At 37.8% G+C, this 25,523-nt stretch overlaps 4 protein-coding genes across 4 annotated transcripts; 3 read left to right on the top strand and 1 right to left on the bottom strand.

The window, feature by feature from the left end:
* Positions 1-2,527: 2,527 nt before the first annotated feature.
* Positions 2,528-10,682, top strand: LOC113067680 (dnaJ homolog subfamily B member 1-like). The gene is made up of 3 exons (XM_026240075.1): positions 2,528-3,068; positions 6,315-6,868; positions 7,879-10,682. The coding sequence occupies exons 1-3, from the start codon at positions 2,858-2,860 to the stop codon at positions 8,107-8,109; spliced, it is 996 nt and encodes a 331-aa protein (XP_026095860.1). The 5' UTR covers positions 2,528-2,857; the 3' UTR covers positions 8,110-10,682.
* Positions 10,683-12,055: 1,373 nt separating this feature from the next.
* Positions 12,056-17,531, top strand: LOC113067682 (PDZ domain-containing protein GIPC1-like). The gene is made up of 7 exons (XM_026240077.1): positions 12,056-12,227; positions 13,102-13,527; positions 13,609-13,794; positions 14,108-14,288; positions 14,376-14,482; positions 15,548-15,629; positions 15,712-17,531. Exons 2-7 carry the CDS (start codon positions 13,228-13,230, stop codon positions 15,861-15,863), a joined length of 1,008 nt encoding a protein of 335 aa, XP_026095862.1. The 5' UTR covers positions 12,056-12,227; positions 13,102-13,227; the 3' UTR covers positions 15,864-17,531.
* A 146-nt stretch (positions 17,532-17,677) lies between these two features.
* trim35-12 (tripartite motif containing 35-12) lies at positions 17,678-23,284 on the top strand. The gene is made up of 6 exons (XM_026240076.1): positions 17,678-18,767; positions 20,503-20,598; positions 20,709-20,939; positions 21,028-21,050; positions 21,129-21,247; positions 22,096-23,284. The coding sequence occupies exons 1-6, from the start codon at positions 18,234-18,236 to the stop codon at positions 22,653-22,655; spliced, it is 1,563 nt and encodes a 520-aa protein (XP_026095861.1). The 5' UTR covers positions 17,678-18,233; the 3' UTR covers positions 22,656-23,284.
* On the bottom strand, positions 23,066-25,503 carry LOC113067687 (C-factor-like). The gene is made up of 6 exons (XM_026240081.1): positions 24,857-25,503; positions 24,728-24,782; positions 24,446-24,633; positions 24,191-24,352; positions 23,757-23,867; positions 23,066-23,619 (listed from the first exon to the last, which is right to left on the bottom strand). Exons 1-6 carry the CDS (start codon positions 24,995-24,997, stop codon positions 23,506-23,508), a joined length of 771 nt encoding a protein of 256 aa, XP_026095866.1. The 5' UTR covers positions 24,998-25,503; the 3' UTR covers positions 23,066-23,505.
* Between the last annotated feature and the right edge of the window lie 20 nt (positions 25,504-25,523).

Raw genomic sequence — 25,523 nt, forward strand, 5'->3', positions numbered from 1 at the left:
ACATGAATAATGCTGGAGTGACTCAAAAATATGTAGGGCTACAATATATTAGAAGTTTATTCTATTCTATTCTATTCTATTCTATTCTATACGATTCTATTCTATTCTATTTCTCCCAGGAAAAATCAACCCGGTCTCATGAGATAAAGTAACTGTATTAAGAGGTGGTATTTTTGATGATTCAGACAAATATGAAGGTCCAAAGACCTGAAATTGCCATGAGTGTGTTTTGGGAAAAGTCAGTGTTCACTCATAAAAGTAGCTTTAATTTGATATAATCCTATTTTTTTTTTTAGCAGAAATAAAAATAGGCGATGCTCAGATGAAATGATGTCTCAGACAAGTTTAGCAGGAGAGAAGACAGCCTATATCTGTTTGCTTACTTCAACTGCTCCAGATGATCATGGTGTGCTAACCGTGCACGCATGGAACCAAACAAGAGCTCACATTACGTTAGACTACTACATTTTGATTTGCAGTAATACTGTGTCCTTGTCTAGACATGAGACGAGATGAGTGTTACACCACTCTTGGTCCGTTTCCACAATTGACAGCTGAACCAAACATATAAAACATGAGAAATATACATTTCCGAAGCGCATGATCAGTCATGAAAGCTCATAAAAGCAGATCATATCATGCTGTGTAATCATGGTACCCTGGTATTTTTTTGAAATACCTTGCAGTGCTGTTCTCTGTATAGGTAAGCTTACTATTCAGGATAGGCTGCTGCACTTTTTTGTATAAGGACTGCGAGACTACTGTAAACAACTGCTCAGTTCCAGCTATGTTTGGAATAGCATACTAACATAGCACTCTTACTATTTCTGTAGTATATATAGTGCTGTGTGTGATACTGTGCACATTAAGCCTATATGATTTTCTGTCTAGGCCTATAATATCCAGATGATCTACTGCATTACATTTGCCAAAATTAGCATAAAAAATGCATACGTATATGCATCCTAATGCACAATGAAATGCGCTATTAGGCTATTATTAATATTATTATTATTATTCATATGCTACCTTCTTTTTTTCAATTTATAAAAGAAGATTTAAAAAAAAGCTTGCACTTGTCCATTTAATAAATTGTAAACTTTTGCAGTCTTTTTACAAACATGAAATCATCCCATGCGACTCATTCCATATTTCAAATGTTCTGAAGGCATGCAATAGGGAACCATCAAAACAAATCGAAAATGTAATTTATTATTAAGCGAAAATCTCCAGTCATTGCATTCGTGCACTTATACAGATACGTATGTCGGTGATTGGCTACAATATTTAATGCTGCAATTATGTTTGGAAATTGTTAGTGAAATTTCTAGGCTAATTGACCTTTAGCAAAAAAAAAAAAAGAAATGCTATGCGCCATTTCCCCCCAACAACAGCTATGGCTGGTGTTGTGCTCATTTTCCACCCCCTGCCAAATTATTAATAAATCTGACTGCCTAATCCTAACCCCCCAAGAAAATGAAGTAAATGTTCAGATTTTGATGAAAGATTACGAAGACAAACATTTTTAACTTGCACCGATTACATCAAGACTAGCAATGTGCGCTAATAAAGTAAATAAAGAAAATTTTGAGTTCATTGCAGACTTAAACATCATCAAACTGATTAAAGTAATGCTAGAATAAAATTTACATCAACGAAAAATCATAAGATTTAACACTTTCTGCCTCATTATGTAATTATAAAAATTATAAAAAAGAGGATCAGAGAAAAAAAAATCAGTATAGAGATAAAAATCACTCATTAAAGAGTGTTTATTGTTATTAGCCATGATATTTATGTAGCATTTTGAAATAGTCTTTTTATAACATCTTAACTGGCAATACTGACATCGTGAAATGTTCTTGCTTGAGTTAACTGCTTATTTAATTTTACTTTATTTTCTTTCAAATAAATGTAAGCTTCTGTTATGTTTTAATATCAGTTATATTACTGCTTGCTCTTAATTCACCAAAAAGTGTCTGAATGTCTTTTAAAAAAGACCATTACTAGGACTATAATCTATCATTCAAAAATGAAATAATTAAGTTTAAGTATGTAATTTTCCACTGTATGAATGCACAGAATTAAAATGAAAGGTATGGGTATGCTAATTAGGCGAACTAGCTAGCTAGCTGGCTAACATGTACAAATAAATGTCAAAATGTAGTCTTTATTTGGTTGCCTTTGTTGTCTGTTAGACTACTTTATGCATTTCTTATTGCTCATATTTCTCTTTGTTATGTCACTGCAGGAGTCGTGTGAGTAGCTGATGTCTCTTATCGGCTATTTGAACAGATTCACTTATAAAACACCCACAGGGCTTCAACATCTCCATTTATTTATCAGCTCACTTTATATACTACTTATTTATGTTAATCCTTATTAGTATTAATGTTATGTAATATTTTACACTTGCCAAATGATTACAGACAGGTCTTTACGAACATGCAGTGCCCACTCCTCGCCGCAGGAGGCGCTCGTTCAGTCACATCTGCAGCATCTGCGCCGCCGAGCAAGTCATGCTTCTCGGACTTTCTGCGGACGCTCGCGACGTTGACAGTTACAGTACAGTGCGTTTCGCCGGGAACTCTGTTTGATATTGAAAGATTACATCGATTAAAGTTAGAAGAGTCTCGGGAAAATGATCGCATTTCGCATGGACGCAGCAGCGGCTGTGCGCGATATGTGAGGATTTGGATAACTTAAAAACAGTTTGATAGAGTCCATCCGATTTCGACAGGATAGGAGGAGGAGGGTCGATTAAATTAGTCAGCTCGTTCAATATTTGGTGGGTTATCGACATATGGACGCAGGTAACGTTAGTTGAACATCAGCGGCGTTTTGGTCGAGTTTTGTGATGGGTAAAGATTATTACAGGGTCCTGGGGATAGAGAAGGGCGCCACGGACGAGGAGATCAAGAAAGCCTACAGAAAACAAGCTTTGAGGTTTCATCCCGACAAAAACAAATCAGCCGGAGCAGAAGACAAATTCAAAGAGATCGCCGAAGCCTACGATGTCCTGAGCGATGCCAAGAAGAAAGACATCTATGACAGATGTGGAGAGGATGGTAAGAGCTGTCACTGTCCCGCCAAAGATAAGGGATGGATGGATGGATAGAGAGAGAGAGAGAGAGTGAGATATATAGATAGTTAGATAGAGAACATTCTTTTTGTACTTTTGGTAAAACTGTTCTATCACAGTACATTGTACATCTATCTATATCTATCTGTCTGTCTATGTATGTCTATTTATATGTCTATCTACGTAGATTGATAGTTATATACAGTGGCATGTGAAAGTTTGTGAATGCATGTTATTTTTATTTAGTACTGTCCTGAGTAAGATATTGTACATAAAAGGTGTTTACATATAGTCCACAAGACCAAAAAATAGCTGAAATTATAAAAAATAATTCCATTCAAAAGTTTGTGAGGTTACCTGGATGATCAACGGGTCACAACTTCTTTTTATTTTTTTGTTTTGTGATGGTTGTGCATGAGTCCCTTGTTTGTTCTGAACAGTTAAACTGAGAACTGTTCTTCAGAAAAATCCTCCAGGTCCTGCAGATTCTTCAGTTTTCCAGCAGTTTTGCATATTTTATTATTTTCTAGCAGTGACTGAATGATTTTGAGATCCATCTTTTTACACTGAGGACAACTGAGGGACTCAAACACAATTATTAAAAAATAGGTTTAAACGTGCGCTGATGCTCCAGAAGAAAACAAGATGCATTAAGAAAACTTTTGAACAGGATGAAGATGTCCAAATTTTTCTTATTTTGTAAAAAAAAAAATATATATATATATAAAAAAAAATGATTGTTTGAACCTTTTTTAATAGTTGTGTTTGAGTCCCTCTGTTGTCCTCAGTGTAAAAAGATGGATCTCAAAATCATACAGTCACTGCTGGAAAGGGTTCAAATACACAAAAGATGCTGGAAAACTGAAGAATCTACAGGACCTGGAGGATTTTTCTGAAGAACAGTTCTCAGTTTAACTGTTCAGAACAAACAAGGAAAAACAGTTCAAAAAACAGAAAAACAGTTGTGGATCATCCAGGTAACAGCAAACAGTATTAAAGGGATACTCCACCCCAAGATGAAAATTTTGACATTGATCACACACCACCATGTCGTTCCAACTCATAAAAGCTTCGTTCATCGTCAGAACTCAATTTAAGATATTTTGGATGAAAACCAGGAGAAGTTGTGACTGCCCCATAGACTGCCAAGTAAAATACACTGTCAAGGTCCAGAAAAATATGAAAGACATCGTCGGAATAGTTCATCTGTCATCAGTGGTTCAACCGTAATGTTATGAAGCGACGAATACTTTTTGTACATTAAAAAAACAAAAACAATAACTTTGTCTCTGTGTCTCTCCGCATCAGCATAGCACCATTTTGGAGAATATGAGCTGAACGCAGGCAGCGTGTGCTCATAAGTGCTTTAATGGAACAGATAAAACCTAATATATACCGATAGATGGACAGCCCTGAAAATGTGCTCTGGTGGTACCATAACACACCTTTTAGTACTTTATATAAGGATAGATGTCCACACTGATAGGCTATTAATATAAACATTGTTGTGGAAATGAATCAAATTTAAAAGGAAACAAGTCACTTTGTGTTGTTAAAAGTGTAGATTGTAGATATTTCTTTATTATTATTACTATTGTTATTATTATTTAAAAAGAGATTTTTGGTGGTACTCTAAAGGCCCCGATATACTCACAGCAATTAAGTTTTTATTGTTTTCACTCAGGGGTAAAACAAGGTTTTAAAAGTGCATATTAATTAAAATGAGTGCAAAGAAATGAATTAGCATTAGCAGTTAAGTTGCATACAGTACTGTGTGTACTATGTGTGTACTATGCTGCTGATGATATTTACATTATGCATGATGCACAAATACAGAACAAAAAAGACAGAAGAAAAGAGCAGCTGGGTCATTCAGTGTCAACTCAACCAGAGGTCCCTGGTGGAACTGATTATTTATTTATTTATTCATTTATTTATTTATCACAGAATACGCCAAAAATATGAAATGCCACTGATGAATATTTACAGAGCAGCACTATTTTGTAGAGGGGAGTCAAAATTAGATTTAGATATTTTCAAAAGTTTGCCTGTAATTCAAGGCAGTTGAATTTTAAATAACTTTTGGTATCTATATCTTAAGGACCTGTATGGTTTATTTCCAAATATATGGAGGTCTCAGTCTGGCTCCATTGCTGATGAAATGAACCTGAAATGATTTCCAACACCCACTTATTTTGTAATCATTGTGTGCCAATGGCAGTTTGAAAGTGTTTTCCAGAAGGTGCAATGTTTTCCAGCGAGCTAGCTTTGGCAAGTTTCAAACCACCACTCCAAACAAACACCATTTTGGCCAAATTTTTTCGAAATTACATCACACCCATTTGTTCTTGGATTTCGCTTGAAGTATATTGGGGCCTTAAATGAGGTGTGTATAAATTAAGTGAGCTCCCACAGAAGCAGTAAAGCTTTAAGGCTGATTTATACTTCTGCATCGGACATACGCCATAGTCTCCACTCTTTAAGCTGTTCATCGGTTTTCATTTATACTTCTGCGTCGACGTGCAGTACACATGCAAACCGCGATGTGTCCACGGGCATGTTGCTGATGTAACCAGCAGTACCACGACAAAAGCTGAAGAAGAAGCAGCTTGTCAGAGAAGCATCAGCCGTGATGGTGGCAAATAAATATCGAAGGACAGAGAATTTATTTAAAACTAAAAATCAAAAAGAGACAACAACATAACAGGAAAAGATGGCATTCTTTAAATCTCCACAAGGACTTGTACGATGGCAGAACAACTGTTGGTCGCGGACAGAAAAGACACTTGTTTTTTGCTTTGCTTTATTTTAAATAAGAAGGAGTAGCATTAAAATATATTAACATACACAAAACTCGGAAAGGAAAAAAAAATGGAAGGAGGGGTACTAGCAGACCAATCACGGTCCTTGCGGTACGCATAGATTTGCACTACAGCGTAGTTTCGACGCAGAAGTATAAATCAGCCTTTAGCGTCTCTGTTTGACTGAAGCCTGATGACCTTTGGTGACCGTTTGAGTTTTCTCTGAATGCTGCAAACACAGGAGCGTGTAGGGTGGAATCGACGAGGGACTTTATGAAACCCCCTCTGATCTCCAGATTAGGAATTCAAACTGTACCACGTCACTGGGTCATTCCTGTGAGCTGGTTCTGCTCTTTCTATATGCTGTTTCTTATATTTTCTCAAATGTTGATCTGCTGTTTTTCCGTAAACATTATTTCTTTCTCCCGCAGGGCTCAAGGGACACGCCGGAGGTGGCTGCAATGGCCCGAGCTATACTTTTCACGGCGATCCTCACGCCATGTTTGCGGAGTTCTTCGGTGGCCGCAGCCCGTTCGATCAGTTTTTCGCGTCTGCTGGGGGCACGGATGACATGGACATTGACGACCCCTTTGCAGCCTTCGGGATGGGCGGATTTCCAAGATCTTTTAAATCTCGAGGAGGCGGTGTGCACGGGGGACGAGTAAAGAAGAAAGATCCCCCAGTAGTGCACGAGCTCAAGGTGAGTCTGGAAGAAGTGTTCTCTGGTTGCACAAAAAAGATGAAGATCTCTCGCAAGAGGCTTAACCCAGACGGCTGCACAGTGCGCACCGAAGACAAGATCCTCACTGTGGACATCAAGCGTGGCTGGAAGGAGGGGACTAAGATTACCTTTCCCAAAGAGGGAGATGAGACGCCAACCAACATCCCTGCCGACATAGTGTTTGTGGTTAAGGACAAGGTTCACCCAGTTTTTAGGAGAGACGGCTCTGACATCATCTACCCTGCAAGGATATCCCTCCGAGAGGTGAGTGTCTCGTGTCTGCTGGAGAGAAGAAGTTACTTAACCTCCAGTGATATACACCAGTGAACTTCTGCTAAGCTTTTGAAAAGTGTTCAGTCAGTACAGCAAAGGGTCATTTTAAAAATCACATGAAAATGTGTTCCTAGAATTCTTCTCATAATTAAAGTATGTCTTTATTCAAGTAAAGTAATGTGAGAATACAAAGGTTAACCCAGGGCAGCACGATTTGGGAGAACATTTTTTAATTGGATTTGTTTTTGGGGTTTCTTGCATTTCCAAATGCATTAATTTTTTAAACTCCAGGTTTATTGTGTTTGTTTATAAGGCTGCAAAAATAAATTTGTGATTTTATATCAATGTAACATATTATAATGATTGTAATAATAATAATAACATTATTATTAAATAATAATATTTAACAATATAATATTGCTATTGAAATATTTAATAAAATAAATAAAAATAAGCATTTTAATGTGCAGACATTTTATTTAATTTTACAGTACAACTATAAAATTAAAATACTAATATTTATAGCTATGATTTTAAAAGTTCTTAACTTTTTAAAATACATTTTAATAATTAAAAAAAATAGGTTGAAAATGTGTTTTTTACTTTTTGTTGAAAACCACTTGCATTTTCTCTTTAGTTGAAAACAGACGGTTTTTGTAAGTGCTTCTCTTCACAAGTTTGGGAAGATGGTTGATGCATCTGGCATTCCCAGTTGCATGTTACAAGCCACCCAAACTCAGAGCAGATGTGGCATTGGCATTTACTGTGAAACTAGCTCGGAGATGCTGGAAACACTGGATCATGAGCTACTGTCGTGTAAATGAACATAGTGCAGCAATTCGCTCTGAAACAGGCGGCGCATATAATTATTTATTTAAATCGCAGCCTTTGATTATGGCGTATAGTGATTTTGATATTATTTTGGTTATTTGTGTAGACTTAGGGTTAAATAAGGAAGTCGTGTTAATCTTGTTTTTCTCTCTTTACCATCACTTACTCAGGCTCTCTGCGGCTGCTCCATCAGCGCCCCCACCTTGGACGGAAGAACTGTCACAGTGACATCACGTGATGTCATCAAACCCGGTATGAAGAAGAGGATTGTGGGAGAAGGACTGCCACTGTCCAAATGTCCTGAAAAGAGAGGAGACATGGTGCTAGATTTCTCAGTGAAATTTCCGGACAAGTTGGGACCGAGTGCCCGGGAATCTCTGGTTCAGATCCTACCACCTTGAGCATCTCAACCGCTGGAGGACGGACTCTCAACACACAGATCCTATGATTGGGCCCTTTTGATTTTCTAGATATTTTTGCACCTGAAAGTATCAGTGGTAAATACACAAAATTCAAGCTCAGAGAAACACAATAGAGCTCCCAACTGATTACTTATACCCACTTAATTACATCGCAATGCACTTTTACTGGTAATATATTGACCTACACGCATAGTTTTTGTAGTACCTCCAAGTACTGCTCCATCCTCCTCCTGTTTGCTTCTACAGCCTTCTTTCCCCTTGTTTATATTTTCATTTATTAAATTAAGATTGCAATTTTACTCTCTGAGCAGTCAACATTGTACTTAACAGTAACATCAATGCTGAACAGTAGGGTTTTATACATTTCTGAGGATCTCAGATAGTGATTGTGGAAGTGTGTGTGTGTGTGTGATTGTGGGTGTGTGAAACCCCAATGACGGGGCTGCTGGGAGCCGACTTTCTTTGCATAGAGTGAGCCTAGGAAATTCACAAGGGCTCCTGAGCATTATCACTGTGCTTCCGGAGTATGTTAAAGTGTGGTTACATTTACTATTGCTTGATAAAACCTCACTGGGGAAATGGAGTCATTCCAGTCCACCTCATTTTTCAATTTTGAATTAAGCTATTTTCAATGAACGTGTGAGATTTCCGATTCATTAGGCACTATAGGTAAATAGATGGATGGGTAGACCACAGACTGTATAAAACATGGGCATAGTGTCTGTGATGTTACTCATAGGTTTCTGAAAATCATTTGCGATTTTGATAACTGGAAGTGGGCAAAGAGGCAGTACGTGGGTGGAGCAGGCAATCCACCTGTCACTCAACTGGCCACGCCCTTAATTATGCAGAATTTTATTATAATTTAAACAGATGAGTTAGGGCAAGATTAGCTACATAGTCCAAAAACACTTTTCCGCTTGGGCATCTTAACATTGGGGAACTATGGGATTGAATTCCTTTTGGAGCATGTCTCTAGCGGTCAGTTGATGAACTGCAGTTCAAGTCACTTCCATGTCGGATTCAAGAGAGCGGCAGGAAGGTTTCCGCTTGGAATAGACCTTATGCTTCAGAGAAACACGTGTGCAGCCATCTTTAGAATTTTAGTTTTTAGAATTTTGAACTTCTGATTTTGTGGTAGCTCTATACAGCATCACTGTGGAAGATGAATAAACTGTTGAAGTGGGTTTACTTAATGTAGAGCTAACGAAATCTATCTGAAACATTGTAATGTTTGAAGCGAATGTTGTAAATGTTGGAAGACTGGGGCGATTTTTAAACGAGTAGTTAATTCATGAATTCATGTGATCTTTGTGTTGAAAATAAAACGGAAGACAAGACAACAAGTGCAGTGCAGAAAAAGGGGCGGGGCTACAAAGTCTATAAGTAGGCTACGGTAAAACTACTTGTGCTGCAAACTAGTGTGTTTATAATTATGACAATATGATAATAAGAAATACCTGTTTGCAATGTCAAGCAGTATAGCGAGCAGTTTTGTTATTAAAACAACTGGAAGCGAAATACAACGGATTCCTCGCACATTCAAGTTAAACGGCTGCATCAGCTCGTATTTTAAAAATAAGGAGAATAGGAATCTGTGAGGGGGCAAACATTTTCCCCACACATATTTTCAAATGAAGCTGCTTTCTTGGGCTCAGAATTTCTGTGACTGCTTTGAAACCGTCGCAGAAACGTTCCCACAGAATTCCCAAACTCATAGATTCCTGATGGAAAGACTAGATTTCGAGCATGCAGATTCACAGAGCAATGGTAAATGTGACCGCACATTCACACCGCGGACATCACTCACTTTCTCCTGCTAGGAGTGACCCATGGGTACCTGTGATTTCCTTCTTTGAGCACATACTGCTCCATTCAGACCATCCCTCCTCTAGTTATCTGTTTGTTGCAGTTAAGTACATTTCAGGTTTAAAAATGCCTGAATGTAGCTTTAATTAACTATTTATGGGTGATGTTTTTGGAAAGCACTAATAGTGTGTAGTTTCAGCAAAATTACACACTTCAGCTTTCAAGACTTCTAATTTGCTAAGGAGCATTCATTTGTGGGAATTCACACGATAAAACATTAAACACAACTTAAACCTTCTTTTGCTTGCAGTAAATGTAGCTTGGAAATAATTCATAATATTCTTTCATGGCCTGGGAAACACATTTTTATTTTAGAGTCATGTATTTATGCTGTCATTGTAGTGCACATGTTGAGATGATGTACAATGATGAGATGGTGGCGATTTTATAGACTTTACTGGATTTTGCAACTTAGAACTGCCATTACCAGAAGTCATTTTATAAGGACTGACAGTATTTGTGCCAAACGTATGCAGATGGCGATGGCACATATGCACATAGTTTAAAGTACCTCACACGGGATTGCTGCATCATCAGCATGCTATTTGAAATTCACAATGTTATGGAGTATGTGTGTTTCTGTAAAAAGATGTTGTTTTTTTGTGAAATGCTTCTCAATTCTTTATCATATGCATTATTTGTTTTTTATTCCTTGCGATTAAAGGCTTTACAATGCTGTCTTGTAGTAAGTCTTTTACTGTATTTGTATTCAGGAATGCATACATGATCATGGAAAAGTATCATTGTGATTGTCAGCGCTAAGTATTTTATAAGTAAAAAGTTATATTTTTTCTATTTCTTCTTCAGAGGCCCTTTCACATTAAGAACTATAATTAATATTAATGTCCACACCAGTAGATGATAATGTGCTTGTTGTAAGTGATAATTAAAAAAAAAAAAGAACCCTCTGGCCATCTGCGATGCAGGTGAGTTTGTTTCTTCGTTAGAACAGATTTGGAGGAATGTAGCATTACATCAGTTGCTCATCAAAGTATCCTCTGCAGTGAATGGGTACCGTCAGAATGAGTCCAAATAGCTGATAAAAAAATCACAATAATCCATAATTCACATGACTCCAGTCCATCACTTAACATCTTGTGAAGTAAAAAGCTGTGTTTGTAAGAAACAAATCCATCTTTAAGGTTTTTCTAACTTTAAATGTTGTTTACGGCTAAAATAAGAGTCTTCTGTCCATAAAATGTATTTCTCCAGTAAGTATTCACATCTGAATTAGGAGAGAAATATGCACGTCAAGTATGTTTATGAGCAAAAACAGTTCTAGATAAAAATGTTGGTGGATTTAGATGTGAGAGGAAAAGAGGATGGATCTTCTCACTGAAGAAGTGTTACTATGGCCAGAAGTGATCATTTAAAAGTACTTTGTGTCTTACAAACACAGCTTTTTGCTTAACAAGGCAATAATCACTGGACTGAAGTCATGTGAATTATGGATTATTGTGATGTTTTATCATCTGTATGGACTCTCATTCTGACGGCACCCATTCACTTTAAAGGATCCGTTGGTGAGCAACTAGTAATGCTGATATTCTCAAAATCTTTAAAGGAACAAATTTTCAGCAGGTACTCATTTTTGGGTGAACTATTTTTTTTTTATATATCTAGATGGTATCAATACAAAAATGTGGGAACCTTGTATGTTTGTTGAACACAAATCAAATTAATATTATTGCAACCGTAATCTTATTTTTATGTACCACAACATCACTTTCATTTGAAGTTATATCCACTTTTTAAATTTGCCATCCAGGAGCCATGTCTGCTGAGGGGACCGGGGCCCAAGGCTTCACTGGATGCGCTGTGGGGGCATTTTTTAATTCAAATAATGGCTGCATTTTTTGTGAGAAATGCAGGATTTTTTTAATTCTATGTATTTATTTATTTGTAAAAGTTTATATGCGTTTCCCAAAAGCGTGCAAAAGGGATGCTTTTGGGAAACGCATCTTTGGTAACTCGCAACGCTTTCCTCTTCAGCTCCTGCAGGCGGCAGCGGCGCGCGCGTCTTTGAGCTGCTGTGTGTGTGTGGTTTCTCAGTAGAGGAAGAGCTCCAGTTCCTGTTGAGTGATGTGGTGTCCGCCTTTCCCTCACATACCAGAACATAGTCCCTAAACTCCCGCTTTAACCCTCCCATCAGTCATCTTTTGCAATGAATAGAATATAAGCCCGACGTTCCAGCGGTTCATGGTTTATTGTCTGTCAGTGTTAGTTTGGTAAGTGTGATGTCCAAAAGATGCTAACATGCTAACTAACACACAGTTAACTGCTTTAGCCTCAGTCTATGAATAGAAACATGCCAGGCTGCTTTAATCCTGAACTTTCAGAATATTAAAGTGCTTTTCTGTGCTCGGTTTTTGAGTTTAGTTTGTCATTTTCAGTCAGGTTGCTGTTCGAGTTTGCTTGCTGGATGACTAACAGTTATGTAAATAAACAAGGCAGAACCAAATTGTTTCTTCTTATTTTTGGTGTTTTGGAATGACTTTGAATTTTATCTAAATTAAATCCTTTTAAATTTAAACAAAATGACTTTGTTTGTATATTAAATGTGTCACCCGGTTTGTTAATTTGTGATCAATGTGTGAGAATGACGACGTTGATATATAAAAGTGACCATGGCATTTTGCATTTATTTATATCACTTGAAATGAAAGGAATATAATTGCACATTAAACTATGTCCCCACAGTCATAGAAAACATGGAAGTACCAAAGTATTTTAAATGAACTTATAGAAGATACATTTATACATTAAATCTTGTTATGAATCCCGAAAAGTGAAACCTGGAAATATCATGAAATGTAGAATTCAAGGTCAGCAAAATTATAGAAATAACATTTAGAATTATGCATTATATCTACAATAACACAAAGTAAAACTTCAATTAATATTATTATTGGTAACACAGTCTTATATTAACTTTTTAATGAAATGTTTCTTTTTTTTCTTATATTTATAATGATTTAGAATATTCCCCAAATTAAATTCCTTGCAAGTTAAAATTATTATTATTTATCGTCATTGCTTGTCTTTTAAATTTGCTACAGATGTATTTATTTTGACCCCTGTTTGTCCATGTTTGTATCACAGGTCTGTAGAATCCTTTGAATGGGTTGAACTCAAGGTTATCAAAGGACATTATTGAAGGTGCTGCACAGACCCCTCTTGTATTTAAACACTGTGTCTGTACAAGAAACGAAGACCGCAGTGTCCAAAATGCCACTTGGATTGGGGCGCAGGAAGAAGGCGTCTCCACTGGTGGAGAACGAGGAGGCCGAGCCCATCCGTGCTGGACTGAACGTCCCAGGGTTGGATGGCCTGACTGGTGGCAGGGTCGGCCTGGGTCAAGGAGCTACCCACGAGGGCCTTCCACCTCCTCCCCCCAGCCTGCGACCTCGCCTGATCTTCCACACCCAGCTGGCTCACGGCAGCCCCACGGGTCGCATCGAGGGCTTCAGCAACGTGCGTGAGCTCTACGCCAAGATAGGAGATGCCTTTGGGATCCCTCCGACTGAGGTGCGTTCATGATTTCCCCTTTGTGTTATAAAAGCAGGCCTTGGTTATTATAGTAACTAGATGCTTATGTCCTTACGCCAGGTGATGTTTTGCACGCTGAATACTCACAAAGTGGATATGGATAAAATTTTGGGAGGCCAGATCGGACTAGAGGACTTTATATTCGCTCACGTGAAAGGCCAGAAAAAAGAGGTGGAGGTCTTTAAAGGAGAGGATGCACTGGGGCTCACCATCACTGATAACGGAGCTGGCTATGCTTTCATTAAGGTGAGAGGAATGAACTGGGATTTTAAGGATGCAAGTACATACATAAGCCCCACATTATGTTATATTTTATGTAATAATTTGAACTAAAACCAACATTACAAAACGGGTTTTTCTGATTCTTAATTGTTGTGAATGAGCTGATATTAGCATGCTTGTTATTGCACATCAGTTGATTTCTGTATTAATGAGTCAAGTCGACCATATAGAGTATACACCCGACCACGTTGTACCTACCAAACATTTCTTAATGTGACCAGTTATGCCACCTGCTGCTAAGCTGTAATCATCTGAAAACCCTCGGTTTCCTTTGCAGAGAATAAGAGAAGGCAGTATTATTCATCAGATCCAGGTCGTCAACGTGGGCGACATGATCGAGTCCATCAACGGGCAGACACTCATTGGCTGCCGCCATTATGAGGTTGCCAAGATGCTGAAGGAACTGCCTAAAGGGAAAACATTTTTCCTGAAGCTGGTGGAACCTTTGAAGGCATTTGGTAAGTGTTTCTGAATAGCCTTTATCTGACCTTGATGGCCACAGTGAATCTGATATGATGATCTTTATACCCCTTTTTTTTTTTAAGACATGATCAGTCAGCGGTCGGGAAGCAGGTTGGGTTCTGCACAGTTAGGAACGGGCAGAGGAACTCTACGTCTGAGGTCTAAAGGACCAGCCACCGTAGAGGAACTGGTAAGACCGTGGGGTTAAATGCACAGTGAACTCATGACTATTCAGTTTATGAGTCAGTGCATACGTGTTTGCATTTGTGTGATTGGAGAGTCTAGACATGTCTAGTTGTCTTGTAATATGATACACACTTCAGTACATGCTGTATTTCACAACTCAGCGCATTGTCACATGTAACAATATAATCAGAATGTGATTAATAGGAGAAAAACCTAGATCTCATGGAAGCGGCTGTATGCTCACGGAAAAATACTTAGAATTTGCACTTATTTAGAAGACTTTTTCATTAATTCATATCATACATAGTAAGGAAAAATACATATTTTCAGTTCCCACAGTCATAGAAAACCTTTAAATATTAAGGAATTTCTAATTCATGGATAGAGAAATTATAGAAATTACATTTACATGTATCAGTAAAATCTAAAAAAAAACAACAGTGATATTTACTCAAAATATTTCTTGTCTTTGCCTGCATTTTATGAATGAAAATGCATCAAATCACCTTTTACAAACATTTTCTTCTCAAGATATTTTTCTTTAATAAAACACAACCTACAAGAAGCAGGAAATGAAACAGTTATATGTTGATTCCAAATATTCATAAATATATACTTAATTATTATATATAATATTGTAGTTAAAAAATATATGTGTGCATGTGAGTGTGTGTGTATACATACATACATACACACACACACACACACACACACACACACACACATATATATATACACACACACACACAAAAAACAAATACACTTTATATATTCATAAACACACTTGTAGTTAGTAATGCAGATGTTTAAGATTGTTTTGTAGTTTATAATATTATTTACGGATGCTCTAAAGTCTGTTTTCACAAATTCATCAAAACCATATGTGTTATGCTACTCCATGCTGTGCCAGCTACATGACATTATTCTGGTGACTAATCAGTAGAGTTTGCAACAACATTTTAGAAAAACTTCACAGACGACCAGCCGCAAGGGCACTAGCATCTAATCAATCATGATGTTTAACTGAGTGAGGTAATCTGTTATATTTCATTCATTCTTTGTGTTGCAGCCGTCAGCATTTGAAGAAAAAGCTATCGAGAAAGTGGATGATCTGTTGGAAAGCTACATGGGCATTAGAGACAGTGAACTTGGTATGTTTCCCTGCATATTGCTGTTTTTATTATAGTTGGTTTTTATACAATTGATGTTTGTAACTCGCACACTCATTTACAGCTGCCACGATGGTGGAGCTCGGCAAGGACAAAAAGAACCCGGACGAATTTGCCGAAGCTTTGGACGAGACTCTGGGTGATTTCGCTTTTCCAGATGAGTTTGTGTTTGATGTGTGGGGTGCCATAGGCGATGCAAAGGTCGGTCGCGTGTAATATTAGAAATGGCTAACAGTGGTAATACTAGAAAACACTGCTTTAGGAACACTATTGAGTTTTCGTTGATTTTGGGAGCATATGCTGGGATGCTTTTAAGAACGCTGGAAACACTTGTATGTAGGCCTTTTAACTCCAAACGTTATCTAGACACTACATTGAATGCATTTTAAAATTGTATTCAGATTTGACTAGGTTGAGTCTGATCACTTATATGAAATGTCTTATTTAGTAGGATATTAAGCGAAAGATGCTGAGACTGGTCAATTTGCAAGGCCCCATGTTTAGTACCCCTGTGAGGTTACTCTGTCACTTACTGTGATGTACGTTCACTTGCACTGTTTTGCCCGACGCTGTATAAATTGCACGGTAAGGCACAGAACACAGTGCAGAGATCAAGGCAATGCTAGTTTTCACTGTAGTGACCTCTGCGCTGTGTATCTGAGCCGTCCCATGGCAGAATCATGCACCATTTGTCTTATCAACACTATAATGATTCCCTAAAGCACGTGCTGTCTTGTTATGTGCTCTTGTTATACAAAGGATTTCAAGTGGCTTTGAAGCTGTTGCAGTGAACCGTTTCTAAATGACCTCTAGTGCTTTACGTTTCCAGTTCTGTGGTTTAAAAGGGTAAAAGAAATGGGAAAGAAATAGACCATCCGTTTTCATTGTAGTAGTGTGCTAAACTACCGCATAATGCCAAACACAACACAGTCTTTTTCTTTTTTATCGGTTAAATCAGTATTACGAAATATCATGAAGTATTACAGATAGTGTTTCACCTGTTACAGTGTTTATACTTTAAAGGAGTAAAGGAAGAGGTATGAAGGGCTTAAAAGTGGGGCTGGGCGATTGCATAGTTTTGTTTCAGATTTGAAAATCCATGTTGTGTTTATACATATACACACATGTGCAAAACATGCTTTTGAAAACTATATATATATATATATATATATATATATATATATATATATATATATATATATATATATACATTGCCCAGACCTACTGACAGGTTAATATTAAAGCACTGATGGTATAAGTGTTAGATGGTATTGATTGTATGGTATTGATTTGAGTGTATATATTGTTGATATAAAAAAACTACACTACAACCATATTATTACTGGGAATATGACCAAACACTGAGCACATGTTGAGTTAGTGGAACTCAAGAGCTGATTATTACTCTCTTAACCAGGCAGTTCAACACTGTAGTATTTCACATCTGTAAAGTCAGAGCATGTTTGAAATGTAAAGCACTCATCATGTGATGGTGAAAACTTTCAACTTTATATAGCTTTTTTTTATTATTTAACCAGGCGTTATGTTTTATGGAAGATGTAGGTTAATGTTTAAAGGACCCAGATCCAAAATGTTTTGGTATTACTTTACATACTGTTAAGCTATCAGTGTAGCTCAAACACAGCTCTCTTGTCGTTCATTTACTTTGCACACTTTTTCATTCAATGCTTTTTGAACACATTTAGATAAGAGTTGTTTTTACACTTTTGATGCAATGGTTTTGATGGACTCATGTTCCACTGTTTCAGACTACCTTCAAATGGCAATAATCATGATATAAATCTGTTATATCTGTTGCTGTTGTTGTTGCACCAAATTACCATTTGTTAGATTTCACAGCAATATTAAAACAAACAAAAATGAGTTGTTTGGTTTTGTTTTTATGTTCTGGAAAGCAGTAGGTGTTTCCTTCTTATGGTTGTTCATTGAAACATTGGGTTCGTTCTCCTTGGCTGAACAACCTCACCAAGGGCATATTTCCATTTCCATTGTGGACATATCACGGGAAGGAGAGAGCTGAACTGAAAATATAATTTAAGAGTGATTTGGTATAGTATTTGTAAGTTATCCCTTTAGAAACACCATGTTTTCCACTCATCAGGCTATGTGCGGGGTTTTCTGTGTAAAGTTACTTTGCGTAAATAGAATTTGGAAAACATTTGCTCTCTTGCAACCCGTCACATTGCCTCTGAGTTCCCAAAACAATGATGCTTACACCAAACATTTCACGGATCACTGGCGGGTTGTTTTCCCCTCAAGCACCAGTTGATCCTATAATGAACCAAGACCGTATGTTAGAGTGACGTGAATAAAAACCCAGTGCTCCAGTGGACGAGGTGTGGTCAAAAGACTGGCTTCTGAGAATTTTGTGACGCTATTTCAAGTTAAGGATAGTCACGGCTCTATAAAAGCTCATTACTGGTGAAGGACAGATTTGTTTTTGGAACGTGAGGGTGCTTGTGGAAGGCTTGTGATCTAGATGAACCACTGCAGGAGTAGCTTGGGCTCATCACGTTTTTTGGTTTCAAAAGCAAGTGGACTCCACTTCAGCAACACCAGACAGCCATGCCCTTGCGACCGAGGGCTTCCTCTCAACCTGGAAGAGCAAGCACCCTTCCAAGCCTTAAAAACGTCCCAATTTTGCGCCCGAGAGCTTTGTCGTCCCACACGCAGTCACCCTTAGAGGATGAGCTCTCTTGTCCGATCTGCTGCAAGATCTTCACCGATCCCGTGGTCCTGAAGTGCAGCCACAGTTTCTGCCGCCTGTGCCTTCAGGCCTTCTGGAACAAGAAGTCATCCAAGAGGGAATGTCCCATGTGCAGGAGGAAGTGTTCTCTGACGGAGCCCACCGTGAGTCTGGCTCTGAAGAACGTGTGCGACGCCATCGCACAGGAGCAGAAAGGACAGGCGTCTGGGAGAGCGGGCTCATATTTAGCTAACGGGACGTCTAAAACAGAGGCTGTCTGTGCCACTCATGGAGAGGGACTCAAATTGTTCTGCCAACATGATGAAGAAGTTCTCTGCTGTGTTTGTCAAACCTCCAAGAAACATCAAGGCCACAGTGTGTGTCCTTTGGAGGAAGCAGCAAATGATCTCAAGGTGATTAAGTATTTGTAAGAATATATCTTCCTGTAAGGTGTTTTTTATTTTATTTTTATTTTTTTACTCCAAATAAGTCAACTAAGGCTTAATAATAATAAGGCTTTTGGTTGGTTTTATTTTAAAATTTATTTGTGACATGCATATTTTAACCCTCAAAAATCCTTATTATCCTAATGCATTCAGATATTTTTTATTGTATTTATTATTCTCAATTCTTATTACTGTGTGATGCATTAGATTTTTTTGTTAATTATTTTTAATGGTAAATATTTAATATGCATAAACTAAAGTTAGAAGAATAAATGCTGCCGGAATGAATACCTACATTATATAAAATATATTCAATAATTACATGATTATTGTTTTGCATTTTAATTATATAATACAGATTACCTTGCCAAAACAAAACTGCATAAAGTTGGTTACTTACTATTACTAAATTACAATTGTGGAATCTGGTGGGTGATTTTGAAAAATAAAACACCTTTTCATGCTTATGGAAAACTTGATAATATCTGGGAAGTCGATACAATTTTCAAAAGTAATGACATTAATAGTAAATATGTGACCCTGGAGCGCAAAACCAGTCTTAAAGTCAACATGAAAATTAAAAAAATCTTTTTTTTTTCTTTTTTGATGGAATACTGCAGTGTTTATTATAAATTATTTATAAATGCACTTCATAATTTTTTTTTCAAATTCATGTGTCCCTGTAATCTATAATCAAAAATGTTAACCTCCCCTCCCCCACAAAACAACTCATCTACTCTATAGGAAAAACCTTTAGAAATCAGTGCATTGACCAGTGCTGAGGCAAGCCATGGGGTACCCTTAAAAGTTGAAAGGATTACCACAACATTACTCTTAGGACATTGCAAACATATTTTTTTTTTCATGAATATGACTTAACCTGATGGAGGACGCACTCAGTCATTGAAGCAGTCTCTGTTAGGCATGTTTTGTGCCGTTGATTGTACCCGTCGTCATCTTCCTCAATAAATAAAACATCGCTCATGCTAGGGTATCGCCGTGAATCCAGTGGAGAGAAATCCCCTCATAACTAACTTCAAACTGGCATTCAGATCTGCCCCCCAAACCCCCCCCCCCCCAATTTCCAGCAATCCAATCAATTCCTGAGGAATGAAATCAAGTCCCGCCCTCTCATTTCAAATGCCATTTTTACTCGGATAGACGTCACAGTAGAGAAAAAAAAAGACAATCGCTACTTCCGTTTCATGCCGACTTTAAGTGGCGGGGGTATATTTGTAGCAATAGCCAAAAATAGATTGTATGGGTCAAAATGATCAATTTTTCTTCAATGCCAAAAAACATTAGGATATTAAGTAAAGATTATATTCCATGAAGATATTTCGTACATTTCCTACTGTAAATATATTTAAAACTTATTTTTTAATTAGTAATATGCATTGCTAAGAACTTTCAAATAGTTGTATCTCGACCAAATATTGCCCTATCCTAACAAACCACACATCAATGGAAAGCTTTCAGATGTTGTATAAATCTCAATTTCAAAAAATGTTACCTTATGACTGGTTTTGTTGTCAAGGGTGTTTTCCTAGAGTCCGAACTTCTATTTTCTTTTAGCATAATTTCTATATTATTATAAATGTATTTCAAAATCTTGTCATGAATTCTTTTACGGTTTACAAACTGTCCTATAGGGATGTCTTTGGACATTGTTGGATTGAGATGTACTTTTTTTTATGTCCAGGAGGAAATGCGGCAGATTGTCATCCCGATTAAGAAAAGCCTTCGACGCCTCTATGAGGCCAAACAGGAATGTGATGACATAACCGTCCACATCAAGGTATCAACAAAGAACAAGGTCCACACTAACAAACATCACATGACACACTAACCATCAACAGATAACTGGGATAAACACTCAACTACCTTCTTTATGTTGGATTCACATAGAACCAAAGACAACAGACAGAGAAACAAATTCACGAGGAGTTTGAAGAGCTTCGTCAATTTCTCCTGAAGGAGGAAGCTGCCAGGATTGCTGTTCTGGCAAAAGAAGAAGAGACCAAGAAACAGACGATGAAGAAAAAAACTGACACAATCACCCGTGATATACTAATCTTTTCTCAGGCTGTCATTGCCATTGAAAATGAGATTGCTAATGCTGACAGTCTCTTTTTACAGGTAACCTGCTGCATTTGGATTGTTATCTAATCTTATCAAGATTATACAAATGTTAGCGCAAGTAACTGATTTGACTTTTTCCACACAGAACTACAAGAATGTCAAAAAGAGGTAATTTGTACATTTGAAAGAATTTGATTGGTCTATTTGCATAAAAGCCACGACTAACCCGAATGAATGTCCTTCCAGATCTCAGATAACATTTAACGAACCAGAAAACATCCCAAATTCTCTAATCGACGTTGCGGAGCACATCACCTCGCTACAGTTCAGAGTATGGGAAAAAATGCAGAGCCTGGTGGAATACAGTGAGTGTTCAGTTACTATAGAGTTGGATGAGTTTGTGTTTGGAATTTCATGATAGGTTCCATTTAAATTCAGGAGTTGCAATTTGAATAGAATGTCTGACAGGTTGAATTAGATGGAAAGGAAAAGGAAATGACTGAACTGCAGTTCAAAGACTTTCAGAGTGTTACTGTGTGTGTTTTTATCTTATAAATCTGCAGCAGATTGCTTGGCTCCAGTTTGAGAAAAGTGAAAGTGACATTCAGTCAAGTGTGGTGACCCATACTCGAAGCATGGGGATCCAAATTCGTGCTCTGCATTTAACCCATCCAAAGTGCACACACACAGAGCAGTGGGCAGCCATTTATGCTGCGGTACCCGGGGAGCAGCTGGGGGTTCGATGCCTTGCTCATGGGCACCTAAGTCGTGGTATTGCTGGCCCGAGATTCGAACCCACAACCCTAGGGTTAGGAGTCAAACTCTCTAACCACTAGGCCACGACTTCCTCAAAGTAGAGCTTTCTGGGAAATAGTTTTCAGCCGGCGTGGTACATACAATGATATAATGTAAAAATTATAAAATATTTTTATAGTAATATATTTATATTCCAATAAATTAATATATTTCATTATTTATCTAATGGGTGCAAAAAGTGATTGTTTCAGACAGGTTTCCAATACCTTTCCACTTGGCAAACTGGTCAAATAACCAGATATTCCTGCCCCAAAACACTATTGGTTGAGCTAATGTTACTGTGTCAAGATGTAAAAATTACACACTTTCCATTTAAATTAAACACATTTGACATTTTAACACTGGTACATAAATATACATTTGTTAAAATGTTTTCCCCACTTTCTCCACCTCTTAGCTCCAGTGGCGTTGGACCCTAACACGGCGTACCCCTGTTTGTCTCTTAGCAAGAATCTGACAAGTGTGTCCAACACAGGGACGATGAAAAAGCTGCCTGATAACCCTGAGCGCTTTGACCACCTTGTTTTTGTACTGGGCTCCAAGGGTTTCACTTCAGGATGTCATTCCTGGGAGGTGGACGTGGGCCAAAATAATGACTGGGTTATTGGTGTGATTAAAGAATCAGTAGCCAGAAAAGGCAAAATCTCAGGCTGTCCCGAAGGAGGATTCTGGACCATCGCTCTCTCTGATGGGAAGTACACGGCCATGACCAGCCCACATACACCGCTCGACCTGAAGGGCCATCTGGAAAGGGTTCGGGTGAAGATCGACTATAATAATGGAGAGGTCAGCTTCTTTGATTCAGTGGGCGTCACACCTATCTACACATTCAATGACCACTTTACTGAGACAATGTTCCCTTTTTTCTGTCCGGGGGCAAATATCAACGGGAACAATCCAGGGCCGCTGAAGATCTGCCCTGTGAGAGTGGCAGTATGGAACAGTTCCTCCTGGTGATGCCAGTTTTATTTATGTATTTCTGCTTCAGTTATACAGTACCAGCCAACGATTTGGAAAGTTTACTTTATATTCTTCTAAATTACTATTTTTCCAGGTTTTAGAATTAAATAAAATCATAAAACAAGTCAAATTCAAGATTGACCAGGTGTGGCCCGTTTTCATAGCATTGCTCCATAAGCCCCCTTTTGGAACCTTTATATTTAAGAGTGTATTAGGCCCTTAACCATTGATTGATACAGCAAAAAGACATGCCTTTCTCACTAGCATTTATTCAACGGCCAGGAACTCTTTGCCATTCCTCGTACAGTCTAAGCAAACACTAGCATGCATACTATTTATAGAGAAGTAATCGGCACATGTTTTTTTATGGTCTTAACACAATGTGACCGTGAGCTCAGTCAAGTGTGTCTTTTATTGGAAGCACATGATGTTACGTTTTATGGACAGTTTGTTGTCTACCAAAGTAAATGTTTGGATATTTAACTAATATTTACATTTGAAAATGTCACTGATAAGAAATGTCTAATGATCAGAAAAGTAGTTGTATGTATTGCTCTTTTCACAATGTGTATGTAGTAGTGTAGAAATACTGTCAGAAAACACTTAACATTAAATGCTAAATATGTGTTGTGATTTTGTTTTTTATGTATGGTCAATTATACAGCACAAAACGTTTTTGCTTTCAGATAAATGGCACAATATTGAAATATTGTTTGTTTAGTTTGTTTTATTGTATTGAACACACCGAGAATTATGCTGAACATGTCAAACATTAATGACATATTATATATTTATAATAGGTAAAACAGGTCAATTGGATCAGCCCTTTAATTAACTTTTTTCTGGTTTACCAGGGCATTGTTTTTCCAGTGTAGTCTAGGAATGCACCATGCTGCTTCTCAGTAAGACTGCCAATGACACGTATCACTCCCTCCACACTTTCTCTGGCATCAATGGGCGCCTGGTGGACAAACAAGGAATAACATGCATTTTAAATAGGGTAACATTATCAAAGAGACCGTCAGTGTACTTGTGTGATTCAGGCCTCATGTTATGTTCTGTCCTGAGAGATTCCTTTATTACTGACTCTAGATTTACCTTATCTCCCCCCATGTCTGTCCTCACCCATCCTGGGTGAATTGAAATGCAGAGGATCTCATCTGCCTTCAAGTCCCTTGCGGTATATATGGTCAACATGTTAAGACCAGCCTGAAAGGAAAACAGATGTATGACAAAGTTTCAAATCAGGTGAAACAGGTTTTGTTAGAACTGTCGCAATCGGTGTATAAAGGTGATTTTACACACATCTTATTAGCACACTCATTATGACATTACAGTCAATTTTGAATCATTTACTTTTGGAAAAATTGACTTTTTTGTATTCAGGGACATTACACATGAAACTATTTGAAATCTAATCGAACCTTTTCATACCGAAACATTTCCAAAAATGTAATTATAATCGAGTTTCAAACCACATACAAAGTATGATTTTTGAAGCCCACCAGATCAGTCTTTGGATTCTTGCATACCTTGCTGATGCTGTATGGGAAGAGTGGGAACGGTTCTTTCAGTACTGGCATGATGCTCATAGATGCTGCATCTGTGGAGATGTTAATCACAGCTGCTTTATCACATGACATCCCTGGTTTGCTCTTGGCTTTAGCTGCTGTACGCAGATACGGCAGGTACTCCTGATTGAAGACAATCAGAAGTTTCAGAATGTTTTAGACACTGCAAGAAATAAAGCCTTGTTTTAGATTAGGCTTGTTACCAAAAGTGATTACCCTAATGACAAATAAAGGTCCTATCACGTTGGTGTTGAAGGTGTTTTGCATGTCCTCAACAGTGGTTGTCAGCATGGTTTTTTGTGGCAACACTGCGGCATTGTTCACAAGCAGGTTCAAACCATTCTTCCCGAGAAGAGAACCCACTTTTTTGGCAGACTCTTTGATACTGCATGGATCAGCAACATCTAATAGTAGGGAAAACGTGATGTTATTTCAAACCCCAAAAAAACTGTCGAATTGCAATGTCAAATGTAGTCCAAAAGACAAATGCACATTTACCAAGCTTCACAAGGTAGATAACGCCTGGATGCTTTTTGCCCAGTTCTCTCAGTGCCTGAATCAGAAAGAGAATGTGAGTGATTAAATCAAGATTTCTTGAGCTGTCTTCAAAAGCGCCTGAACACTTACCTCAGAGTTTGGCCCATCTGGGTCACGACATGCAGCAAAAATGTTTGAGCAATGGGCCTCCAGGAGTTGCTTGACCATTTCTAAACCCAAGCCTCGGTTTGCCCCTGTCACTAGAGCACTGCATGCCTTTAACGCTGCCATGATCAAAGATGAACAGTTTGGTTCTGTAAACCAACCTGTCTCACTATTTGGCTTTTTATATTGGAAGCTGATTGGACTCCACGCCCCATATTGCACTGGTCTTCTTCGTGTTTGTAACCATGATGAGTCAAGATGACATTACAGAGTGACTCAGCGTAAACTTATCAACGCTTATTGCTTTTGGTAATAAAACTGCTTGGATGCTTTTCAAAAGCTGTATTATTACAAATCACAAATGCTATCAGGAGTGAAAGTAGAGGTTAAATATGTAGTCTATAAAACCACAGTCTTAAAGCAAGATCTGGAAGGTATGACGCAGAAATGGATGAGCTAATTAGTAGCTCCATTGTTGGCACTGTGACTTTGAGCAAGATATTTATTTATAAGATATTTCTTTTCCAAAACTTTTCCACCTGTTCCAATTGGTCAAACAACCAGATGTTGCCATCCTAAAACACTTGGTTAAGCCAATGTTGTTGCTTTGTCAGGATGTTTAAAAATAGACCCCCCCCAAAAACACTTAACA

Source organism: Carassius auratus, linkage group LG28B (genome assembly GCF_003368295.1).
Source record: "Carassius auratus strain Wakin linkage group LG28B, ASM336829v1, whole genome shotgun sequence".
In the NCBI taxonomy this organism is placed as follows: Eukaryota; Metazoa; Chordata; class Actinopteri; order Cypriniformes; family Cyprinidae; genus Carassius; species Carassius auratus.

Bases quoted from the DNA above. Each gene is read 5' to 3' on its own strand.
- LOC113067680 (XM_026240075.1), top strand. From the start codon at position 2,858: ATGGGTAAAGATTATTACAGGGTCCTGGGGATAGAGAAGGGCGCCACG. The intron at 3,069-6,314 runs GTAAGAGCTGTC...TTTCTCCCGCAG, and splicing joins TGACAGATGTGGAGAGGATG to GGCTCAAGGGACACGCCGGA. The intron at 6,869-7,878 runs GTGAGTGTCTCG...TCACTTACTCAG, and splicing joins CAAGGATATCCCTCCGAGAG to GCTCTCTGCGGCTGCTCCAT.
- LOC113067682 (XM_026240077.1), top strand. From the start codon at position 13,228: ATGCCACTTGGATTGGGGCGCAGGAAGAAGGCGTCTCCACTGGTGGAG. The intron at 13,795-14,107 runs GTGAGAGGAATG...TTTCCTTTGCAG, and splicing joins CTGGCTATGCTTTCATTAAG to AGAATAAGAGAAGGCAGTAT. The intron at 15,630-15,711 runs GTATGTTTCCCT...ACTCATTTACAG, and splicing joins CATTAGAGACAGTGAACTTG to CTGCCACGATGGTGGAGCTC.
- trim35-12 (XM_026240076.1), top strand. From the start codon at position 18,234: ATGCCCTTGCGACCGAGGGCTTCCTCTCAACCTGGAAGAGCAAGCACC. The intron at 20,599-20,708 runs GTATCAACAAAG...GGATTCACATAG, and splicing joins ACATAACCGTCCACATCAAG to AACCAAAGACAACAGACAGA. The intron at 21,248-22,095 runs GTGAGTGTTCAG...TCCACCTCTTAG, and splicing joins GCAGAGCCTGGTGGAATACA to CTCCAGTGGCGTTGGACCCT.
- LOC113067687 (XM_026240081.1), bottom strand. From the start codon at position 24,997: ATGGCAGCGTTAAAGGCATGCAGTGCTCTAGTGACAGGGGCAAACCGA. The intron at 24,353-24,445 runs GTAATCACTTTT...GTCTTCAATCAG, and splicing joins GACCTTTATTTGTCATTAGG to GAGTACCTGCCGTATCTGCG. The intron at 23,620-23,756 runs GTAAATCTAGAG...TTTGTCCACCAG, and splicing joins CAGACATGGGGGGAGATAAG to GCGCCCATTGATGCCAGAGA.